This window comes from Quercus lobata, chromosome 10 (genome assembly GCF_001633185.2).
Source record: "Quercus lobata isolate SW786 chromosome 10, ValleyOak3.0 Primary Assembly, whole genome shotgun sequence".
NCBI lineage: Eukaryota > Viridiplantae > Streptophyta > Magnoliopsida > Fagales > Fagaceae > Quercus > Quercus lobata.
This window is the reverse complement of record NC_044913.1, coordinates 53,280,695-53,307,685: the sequence shown is the minus strand read 5'-3', so window position 1 is coordinate 53,307,685 and position 26,991 is coordinate 53,280,695. Positions and strand designations below refer to the sequence as shown.

The 26,991-nt window shown below is 33.1% G+C and overlaps 1 protein-coding gene across 1 annotated transcript; it reads left to right on the top strand.

Annotated features, from left to right (window-relative positions):
• The first annotated feature begins 4,661 nt into the window (after positions 1-4,661).
• Positions 4,662-6,114, top strand: LOC115965909 (endochitinase EP3-like). The gene is made up of 2 exons (XM_031085211.1): positions 4,662-5,018; positions 5,510-6,114. The coding sequence occupies exons 1-2, from the start codon at positions 4,724-4,726 to the stop codon at positions 5,896-5,898; spliced, it is 684 nt and encodes a 227-aa protein (XP_030941071.1). The 5' UTR covers positions 4,662-4,723; the 3' UTR covers positions 5,899-6,114.
• Positions 6,115-26,991: the final 20,877 nt, after the last annotated feature.

The following is a 26,991-nucleotide window of genomic DNA, read 5'->3' as shown; positions in this document are numbered from 1 at the left end:
GCAACCATCCCCTCCTCATTAAATACACTGCAACCATTTAGCTGGCCGCATTAATGAGGAAATGACTTATGAACAGTAACCACAGAGCTCATACCTCAGTGTAAAAACCTTCTAGTAAGGCTTTGATGGAACAAGTATCAGGAAAATCCGATCCTAACCCTCCAAATGTAGGGTTCGGATACATCTTGGCTGATTATATAAAGCCAAGAAGCCCCTGGATTGAAGAGGGATTTTTTCTAGACGGAGAAGTAACCCCTATCTCGGACTAAACCCGAGGACACCAATATTACCATTCCATGACTATTTTGAATTAAATATACTTTGTCATTGTTTGGAATCAATTCTACTTAAATTATCCCTCTTGTTAAAGATATTTAAGGTTGATTGAACATCCCACCTCTTAGAAATTAATATTAATTGCGTGAGCATAAGTAGCAAGATAAATCTGCCAACTTTTCTATTTACTCTTTGCCCGTCACACACACACATATATAAGCACTAAAACTATCTTTTCAAGCAGATCATAAAAGCAATGAAAAAACTATAAAAACATCACAAATTTTTAGCCCATCCATATCTGTGGGTGGTAAAAATAGTAATTATAATACATAATTTGGTTTAAAAATTGTATTGAACGAAAAGACAAAACTACCTTACAATTTTTTAACCCATATATACCATAAGGGGTAACAAACTAACAACATAATTACTGCTCCGTTACACCACAAACAAACTCAAAAAAAAAAAAAAAAAAAAGTCCCTCTTTTTCTATATAATAAAATGGTAGTTATAGCCTTATAGGTATTAGTTTAAGAAGGATGCATGTATCTGGCTAGGTACGTAGCATATGGGCCATAGTATAGTATAGAAGCAGGAATAGTGACTTTTGAGAATTGAAATGTGGAAATTCTTCAGTATGGTTGCATGACTTTTTTGGTATGAGAGAGAGAGTAATATAGGGATACGATGCAGATTATTGGATGAAGAAGGCCACGACTTTATGGAAAACCTTTGACAGAGGCATTATTTGGGGTTGATGAATAAAAATCTCCTGGTGATAGTCTTAGGACTCATTGGCTATGCATGGCTTTTTTTTTTTTTTAAATTAAAAAAAAAAATTATAATGTGGTTATTTATAATTAACTTTTATAATTATTTCAAAATTCGAATTAAATCAATTAATTAATAAAATTAGGAGATGAATCATTTGTTGCTGTTAAATTTTGAGGAATTTAAATGTGTATATGATGTTGCATTTTATTTATATCATGTAAAATCATTTATCCCCCTTGTCCTTACTAGCTTGTTCCAAGAAAGGGTAGAGGAGAGGAGGGTTTTTGAATCCTAAATATCTTCATTGGAAATATTAGAGATGTCAATCAATTGAGTTATAATGTTCTTGATGTGAGTCTTGTTTAATAATTTATAAAAGAATGCATATGAATATAAACTAACTTTTTTTTTTGAGAATCAAATATAAACTAACTTAAATAGTACTCAATAACATAGTGGATGGTGGTTTCTAAAATAGTTTTTACATTAATTTATGGTGCAATGCGTATAAATTTTTTTCTGAATATGATTTTTCCCTCTTGTTTATTATTATTATTTGTCTAAGCATGAACTTTATAATTATGGTAGTTATAGGCATTTATTAAGTCTGTGCATCACCAGGGATGTTTTTCTGAAAGGAGTTTAATAGCTTTCTAGATTAAAAGAGTTTAGGTTTGGCAAGTTGTCAAGACTCCAAAGCTAGAATTCTAGAAAGTTGGACTAATTGGAAGTCAAAGCAGATATGCTTGACCTTGCGAAATCGGATCACTTCCTTAAATTGGAAGCGCAAATCATGTTCTAGATTAAAAGAGTTTAGGTTTGGCAAGTTGTCAAGACTCCAAAGCTAGAATTCTAGAAAGTTGGACTAATTGGGAGTCAAAGCAGATATGCTTGACCTTGCGAAATCGGATCACTTCCTTAAATTGGAAGCGCAAATCATGGCAGAAGATTTATCTAGTTTAATTTATAGAAAAAACCGCTTACACTGGCTAAATGTGGTGTGATTTTGCCATACACTTAAGCCTTAAGCATACTTAGTTTAATGCTAGTGCTAAACAGATTATTCATTCAATTCATTCATTAAAAAATAATAAAGAAATATTAAAAAAGAAGATAAATTTAACTATATTTTGGTCCAAGGAAGTTTGCAGGAGTTATCTGCATGAAGGCAATAAAAAACCATCAAAGCAAAAGTCGTTAAATTAATTGATCCAGTTCAACTTAATAAAGATCGACTACTATAATTTTATGGCAAAACTATATTATTAGTTTTTAAAGTTTACCTACTAAGCGCATTTAGTCCCTAAAGTTTCAAAACTAAATACAATTGGTCTCTCCATTAACTACTGTTAGTTTTGTGTTTATGTGTCTAATGGAAAAATGAGTAAGCATACTTTTAATGACATTGCAACATTTTTTATTTAAAAAAATCCCAAAGATCTCTCCTCTCCGTTTACCCCTCTTTCTCCCCGTTACCTCTCATTCTCTCTCTGTGTAACTTCAATGAAATCCATGTCAAAAATCTCCAGAGGCAGCAAGACAAGGAGATCCGCAAGCAAGAGTTCCGTACATCAGTGCACAACCTACATAGTCCTACATATATTCAATACCTGGAGCAGATCTCTTGCTGTGAACATTTAAAATTAAATTTCTCACTAACCCAATAGGACCCTTTCATTTTCTCCATCTATTTTTCTCTCTCTCTCTCTCTCTTTTTTTAAAAAATTTTTTTATTATTTTTTTTTAATATTATATAATTTGTCTTGGTATTTGACTTGATCATTGGCCTAATCTCTGCTTGAGTTGAACAAGAAAACTATGACAATCTTGGTAAATTCTTTGAATGTTGCTTTCCTAAGATTTATACGCTAAAAATTGGGCTTCATGAGTGTTTTAGTTTAGGATCTTATAAGACTTTAGGTGTGCTGCCTCTCTTTGAAGATTTGAAGGTCTTCGGAGACTTTGATCCAAATCAAGTGGCTACTATCTTGATTCCTCCTTGTCTCGCCGTATCTATCTGATGTATCATGTTTGGATAAAATTTACGGAGAGAGAAAGGAGTACTAGAGAGGAAAAGAGATTTTAAGGTTTCGTTAGAATTTTGGTGACTTAGTTCTGGGTTGTATTTTTAAATGAAGTGTCAAATTTTGATTTGGCCACTTAAGTTACATTGCAACGATTTTACTTTTAGACATTGCAGCTGATATGACAGGGTTACCACATCATTAAAAATATGCCTACTCATTCTTCCGTTAGACAAGTAAGCAAAGAAACTAACGGAAGTTAGTGAAGTGAGCAATTGTGTTTAGTTTTAAAACTTTAGGGACTGATAGCGCTCCATTGAAACTTCAGGGATTAAAAGCGCTCAACAAACAAACTTTATGGACCAATAGTGTAGTTTTGCCTAATTTTAACAACTTGATATTGGTAATATACTAATATGACTAAGTCATGGATTAAATTTTATAATTAATCTTAGTTTTGGTTATGATGGAAGATCTATCCAGTTTAATTTATAGCAAAACTGTGTACACTGGCTACGTGTAGGTGTGATTTTGCCATACACTTAAGCCTTAAGTTTACTTAGAGCATTCACATCTAGTTTCTGCAAAAAATTCCATTTTACCATCTTAAAAACTACTTTATCGTTTATATCATACTATTTTATAACACACCTCGTATCTCAACTTTTATTTTCTTATTCAACTCATTAAAATAATATATATTACTTAATAAAATAATAAAACCAACAAAGTAATAAATAGAGAGAGAAAAGAGCGAATAAAATATAATAAAAACTTAATACAAGCTTGCTATAGTGCCATCCTACATTCACTTTGCAAGACCGGGTGATGGGGGGTTTTGAAGCTCTGAAGCTAAATTGAACTAACATATGGCATTTACAAGACCCAATGTGAATGTTCTTAGGTTAATGCTAGTGCTAAACAAATCATTCATTAAGAAATATATTTCAAAAAAGAAGATAAATTCATCTAGTCAAAGAAATAGTCTCATAGTTCTCATTTAATTTTTTATACGGCTTGTTCAATTGTTCATGAATGTTTAGGCAACTTGATTAATTAACATACAAGCAAGGCCAACTAACTTGGCCGGCTAGGGACTTGATGAGTAGACGAAAACCTTAGATATGTACTATACTGAAAAATTTTCAACACCTTAAAGAGTAGGATAGCTTGTTCAAAACATTTAATTATGTGTAGTTTGTTTCCGTAGTTTAGCATTTGGTTTAAAAATTGAACATGTAAATTACCAATCTTATGCTGAACCAGTAACCAGTACTCTTGGAAGAATGCAATTTGGAAATTTTGGTTGCAAAATTTTCCACATCACTATAACATTACTTGGATAATGATTAGAATTTTGGTATAACAGTCATAAGCAGCCTCTACAATAACAGAAAAACAGGCACAATTACCTTATTCTAGAACAGCACAATGACCGGTACTTGTCCTGTTAACAAAGTCAAATTTGAACAGCAAGATCCATACCGTATACGCCATCTTGAAATCGCCATCCTCAAATTGAAAGTAAGAACTCCATCCATAGAGTTTTTGCACCACATATTGCACTATAAATATCAAATGCCCAATCTTGTTTTTCATCACATATTATCTTTTTCATTCTTTATCCACATACAAAACTTCCCAAGATGGTTGCACTTAGTGTGAAAAAGAATCTACTAATCCTTGTTCTAGTCGGAATCCTAGCCGGATTTGTGCCTGGATATGTGAAGGGTCAATCTGTAGCTGATATTGTGACCCAAGATTTCTTTAATGGGATAATTAATCAGGCTGATGCAAGCTGTGCAGGAAAGAACTTCTACACAAGAGCAGGTTTTCTTAATGCTCTCAATTCGTATAATCAATTTGGAAATCTCGGTTCTGCAGATGATTCCAAGCGTGAAATTGCAGCTTTCTTTGCTCATGTCACTCATGAGACTGGACGTAAGATATTTCTCTATCCTAGCTAACATATATTTTAATTAATTTGTTACATATCATACGCATGCTGACATATACAATAAGGTGCATGTCACAAAACACCCACAATATCCAATTTAGTTAATGTCATATTAAGTAACTAATTACTATATCTAATCTATAATATTAATTACAATAATATTCTTTTGGTTATGTTTTTATAATTTTGTTACAAGTTAGATAATAATTATTTTGCATTTAGGTTATAATTGAATTGCATAATATTCTTTTTGATGAACTATTGAATTGCATAATATATAGTATACACCAAAATCCTTGTAGATGAGTGGTATTTTTTTTTTATTTCTTTTATAAGAATAACTATGGTTCAAATCATCATTCTCTACATTTTATAATTAATTAATTAAAAAATATAATATATAATACATCACACACAATTAAATACACAAGTTAACCTGAAAGGTAACACAAAATTAATGTTTATCTTTGGGCAGATTTTTGCTACATAGAGGAGATCAATGGTGCCTCACAAGACTACTGTGACGAGACCAACACACAGTATCCATGCAACCCTAACAAAAAATACTTTGGCCGTGGACCACTTCAGCTAACATGGAATTACAATTACGGGGCAGCTGGAACTAGCATTGGAATCGACTTATTAAACTCTCCTGAAACTGTTGCTACAGACGTGACTGTTTCTTTTAAGACCGCCTTGTGGTTTTGGATGACCAATGTTCGTCCAGTTGTAAGCCAAGGTTTTGGTGCAACCATTCGAGCCATCAATGGTGGAAACTCCGGTGCTGTCCAAGCCCGTGTCCAGTACTACACTCAATATTGTAACCAACTTGGTGTTGCTCCAGGCGATAATCTCACTTGCTAGGAGCCTAGGAGCACCATTTGTGTTCTTTTATCTTTTAAGTACCTATGCTTGTTTAGATTTGATGGATCGAAATAATTAATACCAACTAGCCTTGTTGGTAAAATTGCGATCAAGTTTCACTTGCACCCTACTCCTAAGAAGAGAATTATCTCTCATTGTATAGCCCATAGTTTCAATGGGCATATAAATAAAGAAAATAAAGAGTATTATAATTTATTTTCACCATTTTTTTTTTTTTTAAATGACTAGTAATAGTTACATAATATATAGAGCTGCTATCCCAACAGCTTTATACCCACGCTCTCCTGCTCCCCCTGGAAAGATATACTAACTCACCCAATTGGACGCTCATTTCCACTACTCGGTGTTAGCTTCTCTATGGCCATGAATTTTGGCTCCTTGAAAATTTTGGTTTTCTTTAAAGATCATTTATGGACATTATCTCGTACAAATGGACTACCGCATGTGTTGGCATTGACCACGGTACAGTAATTAACCTAGTCGGCAAGTACTAATTAATTAAAGTCTATATCAAACTTTCTCTGAGACACACCATTATAGCATTAACATCCAAAATTGTAAAAAATATACTATTTTACTATCTAAAAAGTCACTTTATTTATTATATCATATCATTTTACAATACACTCAACATTCCAGATTTTATTTTTAGAATACAACCCATTAAAATAACCTCAACAAAAAAAAAAAAAAAAAAAAAAGTCCCACAACCAATCTCTATTGCAACAACTAGAAAAACACTGCCATCACCACCATTGTAAACCCAATGACAAATAATGTTATTTGGTTTTAACAAATCAAGGATATCAACTTATGCTAAATGTAATATATATGTTATGGCCAACATCATCTCTCAAACTCAAGATAAAACCTGAAGATGCATTGAAATTGAAATCCAAGCTCGTGAATATGTGACCATGAGTGACTAGATTATTTGTAAAATATGCTAGCCACAATGTAGAATAACTTGTGCAAAATGCTAGAGATGAAAGCAAATGGTGATGACAATGGCTACAAGGCCTACAAAAGGGCGCACCAATGGCCAAATAGTGGATGTTATGATTAAAGGACAATCACATTGGTGGCCTAAAGAATATTAGCAGAGTATGACAATGTAATGAAGCACGTGAGAGAGTTGACAAATTTCGCATAAATTATACCTAAAAAAGAATGATTGATGGGTTTATCTGTGTGACTTGGGATCTTCAAATAGGAAAACAGCTTGCAAATCGAAATCCGCAAAAGAAAAAAAAAAATGAAGTGGAAAATTTTCATATTTGGGTAAAAACAATGACCGAGTGTTTTTGGACAATAGCGGCCAACGACAGTTAGAGGTGGTCAACAACTTAGCTGAGCAATGGTTGATAGTGGCAACATGAAATCTAGCAAAGGTTATCGAAATGTGACTCTGTTACCATGTTAAAACATAAAAGTATATGCTAAAATATTGTTTGATATGTCCCTATAGTACTTAGCATGATTTTTTTTTTTTTTTTTTTTTGTCCTTATACTTAAAAAAATCGTTTTTTATCACTAAACAGATAATAGCAGTCATGACTTCATCCTGGAACCGATACCCAGCATATTTGAAACCAAATCTTGTCTTTTATAGGTCTTCTTGGATCAAGGTTTTTTGATTCTATTTGGAACCATTGTTGCATGACTTTCCAGTAGGAGAGAGTAATAAAGGGATGCAGATTGTAGGATGAACAAGGCGACGAGTTTATGAAAAACATTTGTAAGAAGCATTATTTTCAGGTTGATGAGGCTACGCATGGCCTAATTTCCTTTATTTTTTTTTTTTTATAATTTAACTATAATGTGCTTATTTATATTTAAATGTTATAATTTTTTTCGAAACTTGTATTAAATCAATTAATTGATAAACAAATTTGTTATAGGAGGAATCATTTTTTGCTTAAAATTTTAAATTTTGAGGAATCTAAAGATATATATGATGTTGCATTATATTTAATTGTTTATACCTTGTAAAAAATCATTTATCCCCCATATCTTTTAGATTGCTCCAAGAAATGATAGAGTATGATTTGAATCTTGGATTTATTTAGACTCTCTACTATAAATATCATGAGATGCCAATCAACTAAGTTACAAGGTTCTAGAGATGGGTCTTGTTAAATAATTTTCAAAAGAACGCATACATATATAAACTTAAATAGTACTCAATAACATAGTGGATGTTGGTTCTTCAAAATGGTTTCCATGACACTAATTTAAAACTAGTCAGTAGTCCATGCAATGAATAGATAAATTTAACTTAATATGGTTAATTTACTCTCTCTTTTTTTGTCTAAGTATGAAATTTTTTACTATGGTAGCTAAAGACATTTATTATGTATTTCTTTATGGGAAATGCTAACGAGTGTCCTTAGGGCACTGATTAATAATCCAATTAAAGAAAGTTTTTATGGGAAAAGAAAAAAAAAAACAATTAATGTTTTGATAGTTTTTTTCATTTCCCATAAAAATGATGTTAAAACTTTCCTAAAATGGATTCTTAATAAGTGCCCTTAGGGCACTCGTTAGCATGACCCTTTGTTTATACATGAAACCATATATTTTAGCAAAGACCTTGAAAGTAATGTGACATAATATCATAAGATCAATCAGAAGTCAATCTGCTTTGGATTTATATAGATTGTTCTAGATATTAGATAGTATCAAAGTTCGGCAGGATATAGACAAATTATTATTTTTATTTTTTTGCATTCTAATCAAACAAAATTTTCTACTTTCAATAGTAATTTTTTAGATTAAAAGACTCCAAAGCTAGAAAGTTGGACAAATTGGAAGTCAAAGCAGATATATATGCTTGACCTTGGAAAATCGGATCATTTCCTTAATTAACTTGGGAGCGCAAATCATGGCCCACTCAGTGACGACTTGTTTCCCATAATACATTGTTTTGGTCCAAGGAAGCTTGCAGGAGGTATCTGCATGAGAGCATTACGAAACCATCAAAGCAAAGGTCGTTAAATTAATTGATCCAGTTCAACTTAATAAACACTACTATAATTTTAACAACTTGATATTAGTAATATGATATGAGTAAGTCGTGGATAAAATTTTATAATTAATCTCAATTTTGGTTATGGTGCCGGAAGAGTTATCTAGTTTAATTTATAGAAAAAACCACGTACACTGGCCGGCTACGTATGGTGTGATTTTTCCATACACTTATGCCTTAAGTATACTTAGTTAAATGCTAGTGTTACTTAGTTTAATGCTAGTGCTAGACAAACCATTCATTTATTTGTTCAATTCATTCATTAAACAAAATAATAAAGAAATATTCAAAAAGAAGATAAAATCAACTAGTGAAATAAATACTCTCATGGACTCTGCTAATTTAACGTGTTATTTTGATCTTGCTGTCTCTTTCTCTCTTTCGTTTTTTATTTTATTTTTTAATGGAGAATGTTAAAGCTGCTACAAAATTTACTATATAACTTTTATAAATTGCTATGGCAATGAACGTAATTGGTGGATTTCAAAAACATAATAAAAATATATATAATAAATAAATGTCAAAATTACATTTTTTGTGATAGAAAATTTTAAAAGTTGTAGTATAAACATACAGATTTGTGTGTTCTAATAAGTGATTGGATAATTCATAGTTTAAAGAACAAGTTTACATGAAAGGTGAAGCAAAATTAATATGTTTATCTTTGGGCAGAATTTTGCTACATAAAAGAGATTAATGGTGCATCACAGGACTACTGTGACAAGACCAACACACAGTATCCATGCTGTTAGAGATATATAATAGACGTATTAGCTCAATGTAATAGGCCCAAGCCTATTCCTACTTGTACTAGTATTCTAGGGGTTTAGTCGCCTATATATACTCATGTTAGAGTTCATTGTAACATAGGTTATTGTACTACACTCTTACACAATAAAAATGTAACCCTTAAGGGATTCCTCCGTGGATGTAAGCCGACAAGGCTGAACCACATAACCCTCGTGTTCTCGGTGTTCCTATTCTATGCTTCCTCTTCCGCATTCACTCTAGCATATACAACATAATATAACACATCACGTTGTTAATAATATTTTATTTAACATGGTATTAGAGTAAGGTTCGTTCTTGGCATCAAACAAACATCTCTAGCAAGCAAAGAAGATTCTCACATGCACATCACCATCAAAAGTCACACATGTTTGTCTGCTGGATCTAGACTCCACGGCATCTCGTAGCCACCATGGCTCTGTGCTGTGTCAAAATCCAACAACCAAGCAATTCATGCCTTTCCCTATCATATTTGTGCACATCAAGACTTCGCCTAATGAAACCAACAAGACAGACGTGCTCCACGGCATATCGCAACCAAAACCCAGGAACCCGACCCTCAACGGCAAGATCAAGCGCCACCACACGCTGCTAACAGCTCCGGAACGTCTCCACGCGCTGCCAAAATCTCGAGACCCAGTTAGATCATAGCCACATGCGCCGCCAACCCTAACAAAAAATACTTTGGCCGTGGACCACTTCAGCCAACATGGAATTACAATTACAGTGCCATTGGAACTAGCATTAAAATCGACTTATTAAACTCTCCTGAAACTGTTGCTACAGATGTGGCTGTTTCTTTTAAGACCGCCTTGTGATTTTGGATGACCAATGTCCGTCCAGTCGTAAGCCAAGGTTTTGGTGCAACCATTCGAGCCATCAATGGTGCCATAGAATGCAATGGTGGAAACCCTAATACAGTCCAATCCCGTGTCCAGTACTACACTCAATATTGTAACCAACTTGGTGTTGCTCCAGGCGATAATCTCACTTGCTAGGAGCACCATTTGTTTACTCTTCAGTACCAATGCTTGTTTTGATTTGATGTTTGGATTAGAAGGAAATAAATGATGCCAACTAACCTTGTTGGTAAAATTGGGATCAAGTTTCACTTGCACCCTACTCCTTAGGAGAGGACTCTCTCATTGTATGGCCCATATAGTTTCAATGGGCACTTAAATAATAAAGAAAATAAAGAATGCTATAAATATATATATATATATATATATATATATATATATATTTGCTTCCTTTACAACTCGGTGTGAGTCTTTTTGTTTTTGAATAATTTTAGAGACACCCCTTCTGTCATTATTGTATTTTTGCGAGTCATTGTCAATACTTAGATTTTTTGTTGAAATACATTTTCAAGACGACCATTTACCTTTTACGACAAACTCTGGACAACTCCATCATAAAAAAAGTTCATCTAATACTTTATTAGAGACACATTAATATTCTTAGATATAGAATGATTAAAATATAAATTATGAACATAATTCTCATAAAATTTTATCCATCAAAGAATAAGAAATAATCCATAATTTTTTAAAACTAATAAGCACATAATCCAATAAACATTTGAAAATTAAAAGGTTTTTTATTATTCACCAAGCTTGAAAATTTAATTTGTGGAAGATCAATCATCATCTGCGTTAATGTCCTCCATATCTGAGAGTTACTTTCATTTTCAAGGTCATCTTTTATGTCATTGTTCACATTGTAATCTCCTCCTCCAACATTGGCCTAAAATATTTGAGAAAAAATGAATAAATATAAAAAATTTATTGCTATTCAAATAAATTATATAAACACTGCATAACAACAAAGAACCAACAAAAAATGTATTCATTTAACATCAACAACAATCACCATGTTAAATAATAATAATAATAATAATAATAATAGAGTCATTAACATCAAAATACTACTATGCAAACACAACCAAAAAAAAAAAAAAAAGAATTAATAATAAATCCTTACACCGCTAAGAACCTTATAGTTCTTTTTAAGGGTACATCCAACTCTATATGTAACATAGTTGGCAAAAAGAAAAAGTTAAATAATTGAAACAAAAAAGAAAATGTTTATAGTAGCGGGGGAGCATTTGTGTTGTTTTTCATGTGGAATGTATGAATATGATATGGAAAAACGAGTAAAAAGGAAAGACAAAGTGTAGGCATCATGTTCATGTACGAATCTGCATTTCTTTTTCGTATGAACTGTGAAGTCCGAGAGAGAGAGAGTGAAGGTGACAGACGGGAAAGTTGGAAACAGATCCTCCAAATGATAATTGACAATAATTTCTCTGCGTTTCCATTCAAGTGTCCACTTTCCTTATTTTTATATTCAAACAAACGTAAAGATTATTACATTAATGATTGAATGAAAGATATATGAAATGAAATGAATATGATTCGCATTGGTGAGATTCATGGACCATGTTTACTCGTTAGGAGTAGGGTAGGTGTATACATACATGTAACGTGTTGTTGTGTTGGGTCAACCCAGTTTTTCATTTGTTTGGAGTTGAAGTTGCACTGATTTGCGGTCGGTTTCGGTCAGCATGTTTAGTCTTTAGGGCCAAACCCCATAAATTTTCAAATTTAATTTTCTTTTTGGCCCATAAGGTTTGTATAAAATTAGATTTAGGTAGAGATAGAGGCATAGACATGGCCAGGGATGGAACCAGGATTCGAACCTGGGGGGGGGCCAAAGCTTAAAACAATTTTTCTTTTATGAAAATAAAAACAAACATCTATTTCATATTCAACAAAATACTACATATAAAATAAGTGTTTCTTAAACATTTAATATTATAAACATTTCGACAAAGTATAACATATAAAATAAGCGTTTCTTAAACATTTCAACAATTTTTTTTTTTTTTTTTGGATGAGAGTTTGTTGGTTATTGATGTTATATTGTCAGTCCGCTTGTGGGTCAATATCTAAACATTTCAGAGGAGATCCAAAAATATATATTTAAGGGAAATCTTAATTTTTCAAATTACATATGTATGCCAATTTTTTTTTCTTTTTTTTTTTTTAATTTTGGGGGTGGGGGGGTCCCCCCCCCCCCCCCCCCCCCGGCCACTGTAGGCCCACCCTTGGACATGGCAAAAGAAGGTCCACCTTTGGAGTACACCCCAACGTGGGTTGCTGTTGTTACCGTCACCATTCACTATAACAAAATGTATTTTCAGTGACGAAAAAATTCGTCACTAAAAGTCCAGTTTTTCGTCACTAAGGACCTTTAGTGACGAAATTGGACTTTTAGTGACGAAACTCATTTCGTCACTGTAGCCCCGTCACTAAAAGTCCTGGTGACGAAAAATTTCGTCACTAAAAGTCCGATTTGATTTTTTTTTTTAAAAAACTTTTAGTGATGAAAACGTTTCGTCACTAAATGTTTTCCTCACTAAAAACACTATTCAGTGACGAAAATATTTCGTCACTAAAAACACTTTAGTTTACTAAATCATATTTAGTGACGAATAATTTCATCACTAAAACTATGTTCGGATATATATAGTGACGAAAAAATTCGTCACTAAAACTATTTTTAAGAAAATCCAAGCACATATAGTGACGAAAATTTTGTCACTAAAACCATTTCTTACAAAATTTTGCTATATTTAGTGACGAAATTTTTGCCACTAAAACAATTTTTTGTTGCTATATTTGTGACGAAAAATTTTATCACTAAAACTTATTTTCAGTTTTTATCATTTTCATGGCTTTGATATTAACCTATAATCTGTCATTACATTATTAAAACCTCACATTTGAATAACACATTTATTTCAACAACACATTTATAAAAAAAGATCTATACATTCCATAAGTAAAAAATAAAACAAGTATCCAATTCAAACTCCTTCTATACAATAATTGTTTGCAACACATACAATAACTCAAGATGTTTTATAACAATACAAAAATTGTAGCATAATATAATTAGAACTAACAAAAGATGTCCTCATATGTCTTCAAGTAATGCCAACAGTAAATCCCCTAAAAGCCACCAATAAGAAATCTGCACAAATATAAAAACAATACTACATTAAAATCGTAAAGTAAAAACATTAATTATGTTATAAGAAACATTTCTAACAATGCATTAAGAGTAGCCACACCAATGAATTAAAATCACAACTTCTAATGTATAAGTTGTAGAAAGCAAATATAGATTTTCAAGTGTAATATAATACAATTAGTTTCAAATAATACATTATAAAAAGTAGTCACACCATGTAGTGTGAGTCAATTGCTAAAATAAAGTACTATTCATCACATTTAATCAACAAGGTTCATTCACATTTGCAAGAAACTAAAAACACTCCCAATATTAGTTTAAACCATCTTATAACACTATACAAGCCACCTGCTTGCTTTAACACAACAACCCACCACAAAACCAATTACAAACATCACAAATATAGAGTGTTTACAAGTATTGAAATCAATTAAAGTACTATTCATCACATCTAATTAAAAAGGTCCATTCACATTTGCAAGAAACTAAAAACACTCCCAATATGAATTTAAACCACCTTATAACACCATGCAAGCCACCCGCTTGCTCCAATACAACATTACACCATGCAAGCCACCTTAGTAGTAATTCAAATCAAAGAATATGACCCTTAACTGACTTCCTTCGCACCGGTGGTGCCTAAAATTTTTAATTTCTTGTTTGCTAATTTTATGCTTTTTAAACTAAGATATTTAAAAAGCATATAAATATATGTTAGCATCTCAAAGAGGTACACATTACACAATGAGTTTAACCATCAACTATGAGACTATGAAGAAGCTTGATGGTGGTGCCCAAATAATCACCATTAACAGATACAGAATTTAAGCTACCACATTTTTGTAATCAAAAGGAACCAAACACCAAAATGATGACAGTTAGAGTGGGAAAAAAGCCCAAAACATTTTAACTATATAAAGTACAACATTAGTCAACACAAACACATTTCACAATGTTTTAACAGCAAATAAGTTTATGGGAGAAAACCAATCACCAAAATCAACAAAAAAAAAACTTCCCTAGATATGAAAGAGTGATGATCAAAGCTAAGCAGTGCAGAAGAATAAACTGACACACGACGCCACGTAGTACAGCATCACATCCTATAAATGTAAATCAAGAGATAATACCCCTAGAACAAAACCCCAAATGAGGCAAAAGAAATAATATTAAGCATCATAAGTAGAACATAAGGTTATTCTGTCTGTTTACTTAGTCATTTAGGGAGCTAGTTTTTGCTTCTTTTTTTGTAATAAGAAACTTTTGGAGCCTCAAAAGTCAAACCCCAAGGGGAGGGGAACAATGAGATTTGAATAAGTAACCCCAGCTCTATTAGTTCAACTTCCACAAATGCTTTAACTATAACAACCATGAAATATGTACAAACACGTGAATTTATACAACATATTACACATTATTTTTTTCACTAGTCTACACATTGAGAATAAGTGATAACTAGCATCATTTCCATGAGTTAGCAGCAATATATTTCATCTTTGAAAATTGTGATAAAGCCATAAATTACTTAACAATGGTTCAGTAACAATGCCCCCTAAACTTCAAAACTGAGCAATATCCCCCCTTCAACTATTGGTACTAAGCATTTTGTCTTCTACCATTTGAACTTGTCAAATTGAAATTTGAAATTTATGTCAAAATTGACATCATTCATAAAGGTGGCAAATTGCTTATTGCCAATACTTATTATGGGACATTGCTTATTTTTGTAGTTTAGGGGACATTGCAGGTACAAGTACAACATAGTTAAGGAGAAAGTAATTGTCTTATAATTGAAATTTGATCAAATAATTAAAAAGAAAGTGAATTTCAGGCTAAATGAAAAGGAAATAAAAATGTCAACGAAAAATCATAGTTAAAGTATCTGTAACCATCAACTATGATTAGATTTTCATATACATGATTGGTTCTGAAACTAACAAAAACCATTACCAAGAAAACAAGTATAAGTTGTCAATAAACTCCAATACCCATTTTTATTTTTCTCTTGCAAAATGACAACCAAACAATTCTCTCCATTCTAACAAAATTGTCAAAGGGTACTACACAAATATAAATTTTAAACCATGTTGGACTTGACAATTTAACATAAACTCAATTAGTTAACTATATAGCACAACATGTAACAAACTCAACTCTCTGAGGCATTTTTTCAAACATCAAGCAGATAAATTTGGACAACATAAAAGGATTAGAGACCAGAAAAGAAAAACTCATTTCCATTAAATGAATGAAAACACAAAAATCATAACAAATCTAGCCATAGCAATAATGAAAAAGCAAAAGAGAGAGACCAGTTAGAGAGAAAGACCAAAGAACCTCACAGTCGTCGTCGCCGTCGCCAGTGCAAAGGGGAGGCGAAGGGTCGCCAGCACGAAGGGGAGATGAAGGGTCGCGAACTGAAGCGTTGCCAACGACGAGCTAAATCGTCGCCAACGGAGCTGAATCATCACCAACGGAGCTGAATCGTCACCAACGGAGCTGAATCGTTGCAATCAGCGACCTAAAGCGTCGCCAATGATCAGCGACCTGAAGTGTCATCAACGGCGAGCTAAATCATCACCAACGGAGCTGAATCTTCGCAATCGGCGAGTTGAAGCGTCGCTGTTGAGCTTAATCGGCGACACTTCAGCTCCGTTGGCGATGGTCGAGCTTAATCGGCGACGCTTCAGCTTCGTTGGAGTGGGTATTTGCAACGGCGAGCTGAAGCGTCACCGGTGCAATTTGGAGTGGGTATTTGCAACGGCGATCTAAAGCGTTGCCGTTGAGCTTAATCGGCGACGGCTGAGCTCAACGGCGAGCTGAAGCGTCGCCGTTGAGCTTAATCGGCGACGGCTAAGCTCAACGACGACGGTGGTTTGGGTTTTTTGGTTGGTTCTTTGTTTTTTTTGTTTGGGTTTTTTTTTGGTTGCTCAGAGAGAGTTTGTGAAATGGTATTGAAATGTTTGAGGCTCTTGGTTTTTATTTTTGGTGTGCTGGGTATTAAAATTAGGCTTATAAGTCTTTAGTGACGAATTCTATTTTCGTCACTAAAGACCGGGCTTTGTTAAGATTTTTAGAGACGAAATTCATATTTCGTCACTAAAGCATACTTTTAGTGACGAATTGTGATTTCGTCACTAAAAACATATAAGTGCAAAACTATTATTATTTTTAGTGATAAATATTTTTCGTCACTAATTCTTCCTTATAGTGACAAAAGGATTTTCGTCACTAATACTATTCATAGTAATACCTACAGTGACGAAATATTTCGTCACTAAAAATTTCAACTTTTAGCGACGAAATATTTCGTCACTATAGATTAATTAAACTTGCGCCAAAGTTTCTCTCCACTGGCGCCCATTTTTTAGATCACAATAGCGACGAAATTTATTTTTCGTCACTAAATGTTATAATTTTTTTCATTATTAGTGACGAAATTCATATTTCGTCACTAAAGCTATATTTTTAGTGACGAAAAATATTTCCTCACTAATTTTCGTCACTAAAAATACATTTTGTTGTAGTGATTTCTCTCGCCGTCTAACGTGTCCTTCACTATTCTGGCAACGCATGTCATCATCTCAATCTCACGCCATTGTTTTTTGCAACCATCATTTCAATTTCCTTAGTATGAGTTTGGCTTCAAATTAAAAAGGTCAGTTTATTTTTACTATTCAACTTATTTTTGCTACTATTTATGGGCCTCGTTGCACTTTTTGGTATTATTCATGGGTCTCACTGTATTATTTCAGCTAACTTTTACCTTTTTCTGCAGTACTTTCAGCAAAATAAATAGATCCCAAACAGAGCCTTAGTCTAAAACTATTTTGGTAAACTGATCATCATTATTCATATAATGACTCTCTCTTTTGTAGTATCTCATGAAAAAGAACCAGAAGCTCTCTTTCAAGCCTTACAGATGATCAAAGAAAGTGATCAAAGAAACTCTCTCTCTCTCTCTCTCTCTCTCTCTCTCTCTCTCTCTCTCTCTCTCTCTCTCTCTCTCTCTCTCTCTCTCTCTCTCTCTCTATTACATTTATATATACATACATATAGAGTTGGATAATTTAATCTAGTGGCCAAGTACTAATTTTTTTTTTTTTTTTTGAGAAACAAACACACACGCAAGGGACAGCAAAAAGTGGTTTTAATACAAAGACACATTACAACTCCACTAAAAAGTCTTGATAACTTTTAAGGTAAGCTAGTACTAATTGATTAAAGTCATTACCAAAATTTCTCTAGGACACACCATTACATGGCTATAGTGCTATTACATAAAGGGTTTTATAAAGTAAGTCCTGTCAATTTGTCTACTACCTCATATATGGACAATTAAGAAAAATATTCTAAATTGTGTATTGTGGCGGACTCGTGTAAAAGTAGTGGGCAATTTAAGAGAAGTTGTGAAATTATTGTGAATCTTTGGTACGACCCTATTGTAATTCATCACATAATTTAAAAGAAGTCTTCCAAAGGTTTGGATGTACCAAATGAAATAACCATACAAGAACTATAGAAAAATAAATAAAGTAAAAAATAAAAATTAAAAAATTAAATGAATCAAAGTGTATGTGTGCATATATATATATATATGGGCTGTGTTCAAGTTATATCGGGTGAACTAGAAGCAATGTTACACCACCTAATAATTTGTTATTGAATTCATATTTTGAAAATCTAATCGTTGAATTATAGGTTCTATATGTTCTTAACGTGTATGGTAATTTTCATGCTAATCAAATGTAATTTACCATTCGATCAATAAAATTATCTTTTATGTATTATTTTAAATTACAAAAACTTGAATTTAAATAATTCATTTATGATATGGCTATTTATTTTTCATTATCTTTAGATTTTGCAAACATGGAGAATTTACGAAAATAATGTAATTCAACGGTGGATTTATTAAAATTCACATCCAATTAAAAAATATTGAGTGATGTAACATTATTTAGAGTTATATTAGATGTAACTTGAACCCAACCCTCTCTCTCTCTCTCTCTCTCTCTCTCTCTCTATATATATATATATATATATATAAATCAAAGAATAATCAATAACATAAAAGTATATTTGTCTCCTACTTAAACAGATAATTCAAATTGCTATATCTGCTATTCAAAGAGAAAATGAGTCTTAGATATTCTGATAGTCCAAAGGGTTTAACTCTTACAGAATTGATGAATAATGAAATATTTACCATCAGACTAGTTTGATGTATATAAAAATTGGTGTGCAAATTATTACATAATTATTTAGTGAGAAATAAAATTATCCTTCATACTAAGAAGCTAAACCAAGTCAAATTATAATTTTGACATTTTGGGACTATATAATTTCCAAACAGGCAAAGCTTAAGTAGAATGCATTAGAAGCTTTTCACTCTTTTAGTTTTTCTATTTTTCTAGCATAATATATCTAATTTGAAAATTTCTTTCTTTCTAAATGTAATTATTATTAACTTAGTGTGCCATGGGAATAATTGTTTGAGTTATATATTGAACTTTGGACTAAACTCAAGAACAAATAATGTTCTTTGGTTTTAACAAATCAAGGATATCAACTTATGCTAAATGTGATATATATGAAATTCCAACATTTTTTCTCAAACTCAAGATAAATCTGAAGATGAATTGAAATTGAAATCTAAGCTCATGAATATGTGACCATGAGTGACTAGATTATTTGTAAAATAGGCAAGCCACAATATAGCATAACTTGTGTAAAATGCTAGAGATGGTAGCAAATAGTGATGACGATGGCTACAAGGGCCTACAAAAGGGTGCACCAATGACCAAATAGTGGAATCTATGATTAAAGGGCAGTTACATTGGTGGCCTAAGGAATATTAGTAGAGGGAGACATTGTGATGAAGCACATGAGCGAGTTGACAACTTTTGTATAATTAGACCCAAAATGAATGATTGATGGGTTAAGCTATGTGACTTTAGATCTTCAAATTGGAAAACAAACCTCAAGATCAGAATCTATAAAAAAAAAAAAAGTGAATTGGAAAAATTTCATGTCCGGATAAAAATAGTGGCTGAATGTTGTTGGACAATGGCAGTTAGCGATAGTCAAAGGTGGTCAACAACTTAGCTAAGAAATGGTTGATGCGATACAATCTGGTTCTCTTGATTGTTGTTCAATTGCTCTCGATTCGTCTCGATTGTTGTTTGATTCTTCTCTATCGATTGAAAGTCGCATATCAGCAAAAAATCAACAAACATAAAAAGCTCAATACTGTACCGTTTGAAGCCCAAATCGTGATTTTTTTTTTTTTAGTATTTAAAGGACATTATAAGCTAATCCTATATGGCATTTTTAGAGGTTTTTAGAAAGAGTAGAGTGCATATTGTGCCTCCAATTGTATATCTAGGGTTTTTGTACCCAAAGCTTTTTAAAGTCTTCTACCGGCAATATTCCTTGAAGAATCTCAAGATTCGGTGTTGTAGAAGTTGCTGCATATAAGATTAACAACTGAAGGTGATCTGAAACTTTTGAGTGGGATCTCAGAGTCACGAGCATGGGTGCTTGTGTTACAGTAAGTCCAAGAAGAGAAAGAGTCTGTGGATTCAGAGCTTGCACGTGGTCATGTCAGTAAGTTACTATATGAGGTAGCAATAGATTTAAGGTTAAATCTTATTGTAAAAACTCTGTTTCTCTTATAGTGGATTTGCTTTACCTTGAGGATAGTTAGGTTAAATCATCGTCAAGTTTTTACCTTGAGACAGTTCGTTTCATTAGTTTTCCTGGGTCATTATATCGTGATGTTATTTACTTTTCCACTGCTGTGCATGATATGATTTATTATTATTTAACCTAAATCTGAATAATTAACCTAAGTAATCACTTGGCTAATATATTAGGTTAAACAATCTGGTTTAAGGGGCTTAAACAGAAAAAACAATATATTATGTAGTTGGCTTATTCAATATATTCCAATCAAATTCCAGACTTGTTGAAGTAAAAGCAATCAAGAGAATTCTCTAATACCTCTGTGGAATGGTGAATTACTCACTCTTTTACCTAGGTAGAAACTACACTTTGTTGGCTATAATGATGTAGATTGGGGTAGTGATCTAGACAAGTATAAATCCATGATAGGATATGCTTTTTTTTTCCTAGTAAAGGGGAAATTTGCTGGAGTAGTAAAAAGCATCCATGCATAGCTCTATCTACTATGGACAAAATATATAGTGCTTATAGCAACATTGCAGGAGGGAGTTTGGTTGATGCGATTATTTCATTAGGTAGACGTGGTTTTAGATGCTGATAATCTTGTGATTATATATTGTGGCATTTAATGAGTCACACTTTTAGTATAGAATGATTTATCTTTAATCACTATGATTTGTTTTTCATTCATGGTGTGGTATTGAAGAAATCACCTTTGCAAGCACACACACCTTTAATGTTTTTGTTTTTTTGTCCGATTGTGAAAGGATATGACGATAGGTTCAGATCAGCTCACTAACACAAGCGAGTACCTCTGGCACTTCAGTGGCTAGCAATGACAAGGTACATTATGTTCTTTGACACTTATGTAGTGAATGAGGTTAGTTGACATGAATGTTTTTCTTCTAACAAACACCAGCTTCAAAAACATTTTGTACATAAGAGACAATTAATAATACTTACAAAAATCATGTTCGTTTGTGAGATTAATCAAAGAAAAGGCATGCAAAGAAATATTATGTAAAATTTTACGTTCTGCGTGTATATACTTTTTATTTAAAGACAAATAAATTCAATCCCAAAACGTGGTGGTGTTAATGTCTTCATATATTAGTTTATTTACTTATTTATTTATAAAAATGTATTGGAAAATGTAACATAAAGTAAATTATTTGGATGGCTTAAATTTAAAGTATTTAATCCCAAATTACTATGTAAGCGAAATGAGAAGGCCTATAAAGGCCAATGAGGTGCTAGCAGATATTAAGATCATAGCGGAGTTGGTTCTTGAACTTGGCAATACAAGGATAACGGAGCGAGATTGGGAAGAAGGAGATTGTGCGATAAAAGCAAACGTTGGTTATGTCCTTGGAGGTGATCTATATGGGGTGTTTATGGAGGTGTTTGTAGATCATAGTACACCATGATGGTGGATGTGTAAGTGGGGAGGGTCATAATCATGGGAGTCAATCTCGTACCAAATGCTATACCGGTTTGACCAGTGGAACGATATATTTCAGTATCCGTTAATACCAGTGTACCGTTTCGGGTTTACCGTTATTATATATAATATATATTAATATATATATATATATATATATATATATGTGTGTGTGTGTGTGTGTGTGTGTGTGTGTAATAATAATTGTGGGGCCAGAGAACTTGTGACCTCGGCCCACTTTACGTTAGGGCCCAAGGTCCGAGTTGAGGAGGGACATTGCCGAGGACATACAATGAAAGTCCAAATGGCCTAGAGATATAGCCAAGGACGATTCTGTCCTTGGCATCCCAAAGCGCTCCTGAAAGAAAGGGCAAGTACGATATAGGAGTAGTTTAAGGAAAAACTGAACACCTCCGCATTGATAGAGAAATGACCCCTAAACAGTATGGCAACAAAGGACAAAGGAAAGACTGTCATTACTACAATTAAATACTATGCGCTTGACAGAGCAATGCTTTTCAGCTTTTACAACCACCCCCAACCACTTTAGTTATGGGCTGATAGGACAAGTATCAGCCCTAGAAAGCTGAACCTACACGTGGACGTTGGAGGGAGGGTAAAGGCTAGTATAAAAAGAGAAGTAAGCAATCTAGAAAATGGGCTGGAAAAAAAGGCCAAAAACTAGAGCCTCCTAGGCCATGCCGAGGAGAAAGACTTCCTGGGCAAACATGGTTCACATTTGTATGAACACCATGACCATCCACTGTCCGGTGACCAAGGCCTAACCTTTCAGCCCACGTTCTACAAATTTTATTGTTTGGGCTTTTAACGTACGAACCCAATATCAGTTTGGGATTGTTACAAATTGAGTCCCTACAATCATAATAATAATAAAAGTTTATCATAAAACATTACCTCAATTCAAAACAAATTATTCATGATTTTAGACTTTAATATCAATTAAAAAAAAAACACAATATAAAAAATAGAAAGCTTAATTGTTTATTGCATACTAAGAAAACAAATAATACTAATAAGTTAATGCAAGTAAGTTACCATTTTGTCCTTACAAAAATTCAAAAATTACAATACTAAAAAAAAAAAAAAAAAAAAAAGCTTTTTTTCAATACCGGCCGATATTTAAATCGGAACAAAATGTTGGCATATACCGATACGGTACATACCGGCTGGTAATGATATGGTACATACTGGCCGGTAACGGTTTAGTATCGATCACCTTAGTCATAATGATGATGATGAGGAGGAGGAGGAGGAAAAGGAGTGAGCATATGAATTGCATTAAATTATACCTTATGAAATAAATCATTTCTTTAGTCGACCCTCCAAGCATTTTCATAGATGGACTGGAAATGTTTAAGAGAATAATTGACCATTGATGTATTTTCTTATGTAATTGCTACCAAAAACTAAATTAAATGGGTTAGTTGATTTTTTTTTTTTTTTTTTAATTTTGTTAGGTTCTAAATGTTTAGAACAATTGGCAAATCGTGAACACAAACTTGTCTAGATATAGATCTTAGAGTCTATAGGTTTTATTAGACAATGCTCAAGATGATTCAAGTCAAGATTCAAGAACATACAAGCTGCAGGAAGAAGATTTCATAATTTGTCTAGTTCGATCGATCGAAAGACAGGCTCGACCGATCGAAAGTCGTATCTGCAGAATTTTAATTAAGCCCAAACAGCAGTTCAAGCCCATTTAGGATTAGGGTTTCTAATCTACTTCTCCCAGTATATAAAGGAAACCCTAAGCACGTTTTTAAGTGGCTTTTCAGAGAGAAAAGAGTGTGCCTCTTTTGTATTTAGGGTTTTGTTCCTAAAAAGCTCTCTTATGTCTTCTACCGGTATTATTCCTTGAAGAATCTCAAGATCCGGTATTGTAGAAGTTGTTGCCTTCTCTTCTCATCAAAGGTGTTGATGATCTAAACCTTTAAGGGTGGTCTTGGAGTCACAAACAGGAGAGTTTGTGTTGCTAAACCTTTGAGTGGGATCTCAAAGTCACAAACGGGGGTGTTTGTGTTTTGCAAAGGCCAAAGAAAGAAGGAGTCTGTGGATTCGGAGCTTGCACGTGGTCGTGTCAGTAAGTTCTACTGGTTGGTAGCAATAAGAAGTCGAGCGTGGGGGCTTGTAAGTCTTATTGTATGAACTTCGATTCTTTCTAATGGATTTGCTTTTTACCTTGAGGATAGCTAGGTTAAATCCTCCCCAGGTTTTTTACCGGTTTGGTTTTCCTGGGTGATCATATCATTGTCTTATTTATTTTCCACTGCTATGCATGATATGATTGTTTGATTATGATAACCTAGACTTGGAATTTGGACTAAGTAATCACTTGGCTAATTACCTAGGTTAATCTAATTGTGTTTTTAAGGGGTCTAAAAACCAACAAATTTTAAATATTAGTGTGTGTGTGTGTGTGTGTGTATAGGGACTAATTTTATCAATTTTTTCACTAAAAATTACACTTTGCCACTCTTAACAATATCATTGATCATTTTAAAAATAATGCTACAGCCACAAACTTTTTTTACAATATTTTAAAAAATTATTATTGATGTAGTAAATTCTTATTAGTTCGCATTTAGGCCCACCACTTGCATCAATTTTTTAATTACCAATAATCACTCACTACATTAGCAATTTGTAAAAGAAATTGTAAAAAAAATTGTAGTTCTTGCATTTTTCTTCACTTATAGGCCACTAAAAAAATTTATTGATCTAAAATTTAAAACAAAATATACAACTCAAAAAAACTAATCCAACAAAAAAAATTACCAATAGCAAAGCTAAAACAAATTAAGTCTAATTCACCAATTTTTCCCAAAACAAACAACTTGAACCTTTAAAATTTTTTAAACAAATTAAATAATTTTTTCCTTACACAATAATAGAAGCAAGCATTATCAAAGACAAAAAAAAAAAAGAAAAAAAAAAAAACCCTCAATGGCTAAGCAACAGCGGAAACGCTGCAAGTAGCCAGCAACAAAACCATCCCACTCCCCCCTTATCTCCAAGTCGTGACTCTATCCCTAACTCAATGACTAAGGAACACACCACAAATTTATAAGGTTAGGGTTGAGAGTAGTCAATACTCAGTTAAAGTCAAAGAATCAACTCAAACCTTATGTGCAAGAATCTGAGTAATCCTTACTAGATTAAGTTCAAAGTTATAGTACAAAAACATATTGGTGTAGGACATCCATCCCCAATTGATTCAAAGATCAACCTCACTAATATTCATTAGTCATACTTAGGAAAGGAATAAACTCAATGTAACCCTAAATCAAAATTATGCTGAAAGAACTAAAATTAACAAAAACTAAAATCCATCACAAATTATGTCAAAATTATGAAGGATAATGTACCTTACAAAACTAATAGCATTTTCATTTTACTTTCATCAATTTTTCTAGAATAATATTTTCAGATATTCTATGCATTTCTTCATCAAGGCATTTATTATAACAATTATGAAAACCAAAGGACATGTCGAGCTCAGCTCTTTTAAGTTTCTTTTTGCACTTCCTACTGCATAGTTTTCGTATTTTTCTTGCCAACTCTAATAAAGGGTCAAATTTTTTAACTGGGGAATTTTTCTTCTTATTTTTCGCATCATTTTGTGACGATTCGGACCAAAGTGAAGGGGAAGCAAAAAGGGGGCTCGATAGGGGGGATGGTAGGGAGAAAGGCTAGAAAAGGAAGAGTTGTTGGCCAGCACCATGACTTGAACAATAATTGACACCATTATCATCACATTAAGTAGTTTCATAGCCATTTTATCTTTAACCTTGCTTGCTCTTGTATAATTTTGGGAATTATAGTATGAAACCATAATATATAGCCTTAAAATTTTTAATTAATCATGTAAGAGTTGTAAGAAAATTCCAAGTTATACACCATAAAATTTAAAATTTTATTTTAAAAGGACCCTATGGCCAAACATCGACTACAAGAAATTTGGCCTTTAGCGACGACATATAGTCATCACTAATGCTTTAAATATCGTCGCTAATTATATTGGTGATGAAAAATGTCGTCGCTAAATTTCGTTAAACAAAAATCGTAACAAAAAAGATTTTTAGTGACAATATTAATGTCACCGCAAATACAATAGTATTAGCGACGACAAAGTCATCGCTAATAGTGACAATTGTCATCATAAATAACTCAAGAACCCAAGGCGAAATGTCGTCGCTACTAGCTCATTGGTAGTGATGAAATTTTTTGTCGTCGCTAGTAGATTATTATTAAAGACGACATTTTTGTTGTCGCTAATATGTCATTACTAGCGATGACGCTTGCTATCATCATAGATAATGATATCTTAGTGACTACAAATATGTTATTACTAAAAGTTGCATATTAGCAATGATATTGTTTGTCGTCACTACCTAGGGTATTGCACGGGGTGCAATAGCACAAATCTCAGCCTTCCATTTAATCCAATGACTCATTATTTTGACACCTCACCAATCCAGGCTGGCAATCTGTGTGCTCAATATTGGTTTCATTTCAACTTCCCAAATTTGAATTTCACTAAAACTCTCTCTCCTCTCTCTCACTTCAACCGAGCTCTCTCTGTCACCCTCCCTAACGCTCCACTCTCTCAAACCCGAATGTGCCTCCACCACTCTCTCAACCTCTACACTTGCTCTCTGCCTCTTCTTCAACTTCGTCATCATTGCTTCTTGCATACCTAACTTAGACCTATAAGCAAAAACAAAGAAAAAATAGTAACTCACCATCTGAGATCCCGACCCCCAAACACTCACACCCTTTTTAGACCCAAATCAAAGAGAGAGTAAGGGTTGGGGTTTGGAAAGAATCGGGTTTTTAAGTGAGAATTTGATGCTTTTCAGACCCAAATCAGAGAAAGTAAGGGTTAGGGTTTGGAGAGAATCGGCTAAAAGAGAAGTTGATGTTTTTTCAGGTTTGATCTATTGAGGGATATGAGATTGAGAGAGAGAGAGAAAGAGAGTTTGGCCGAAGGAGAGCCACCATCGGAGGTGGTGGTTGTGATGAGCCAACTTTGCCGATTTGGGCTTGTTTCAGAGAAAGACCACCACTC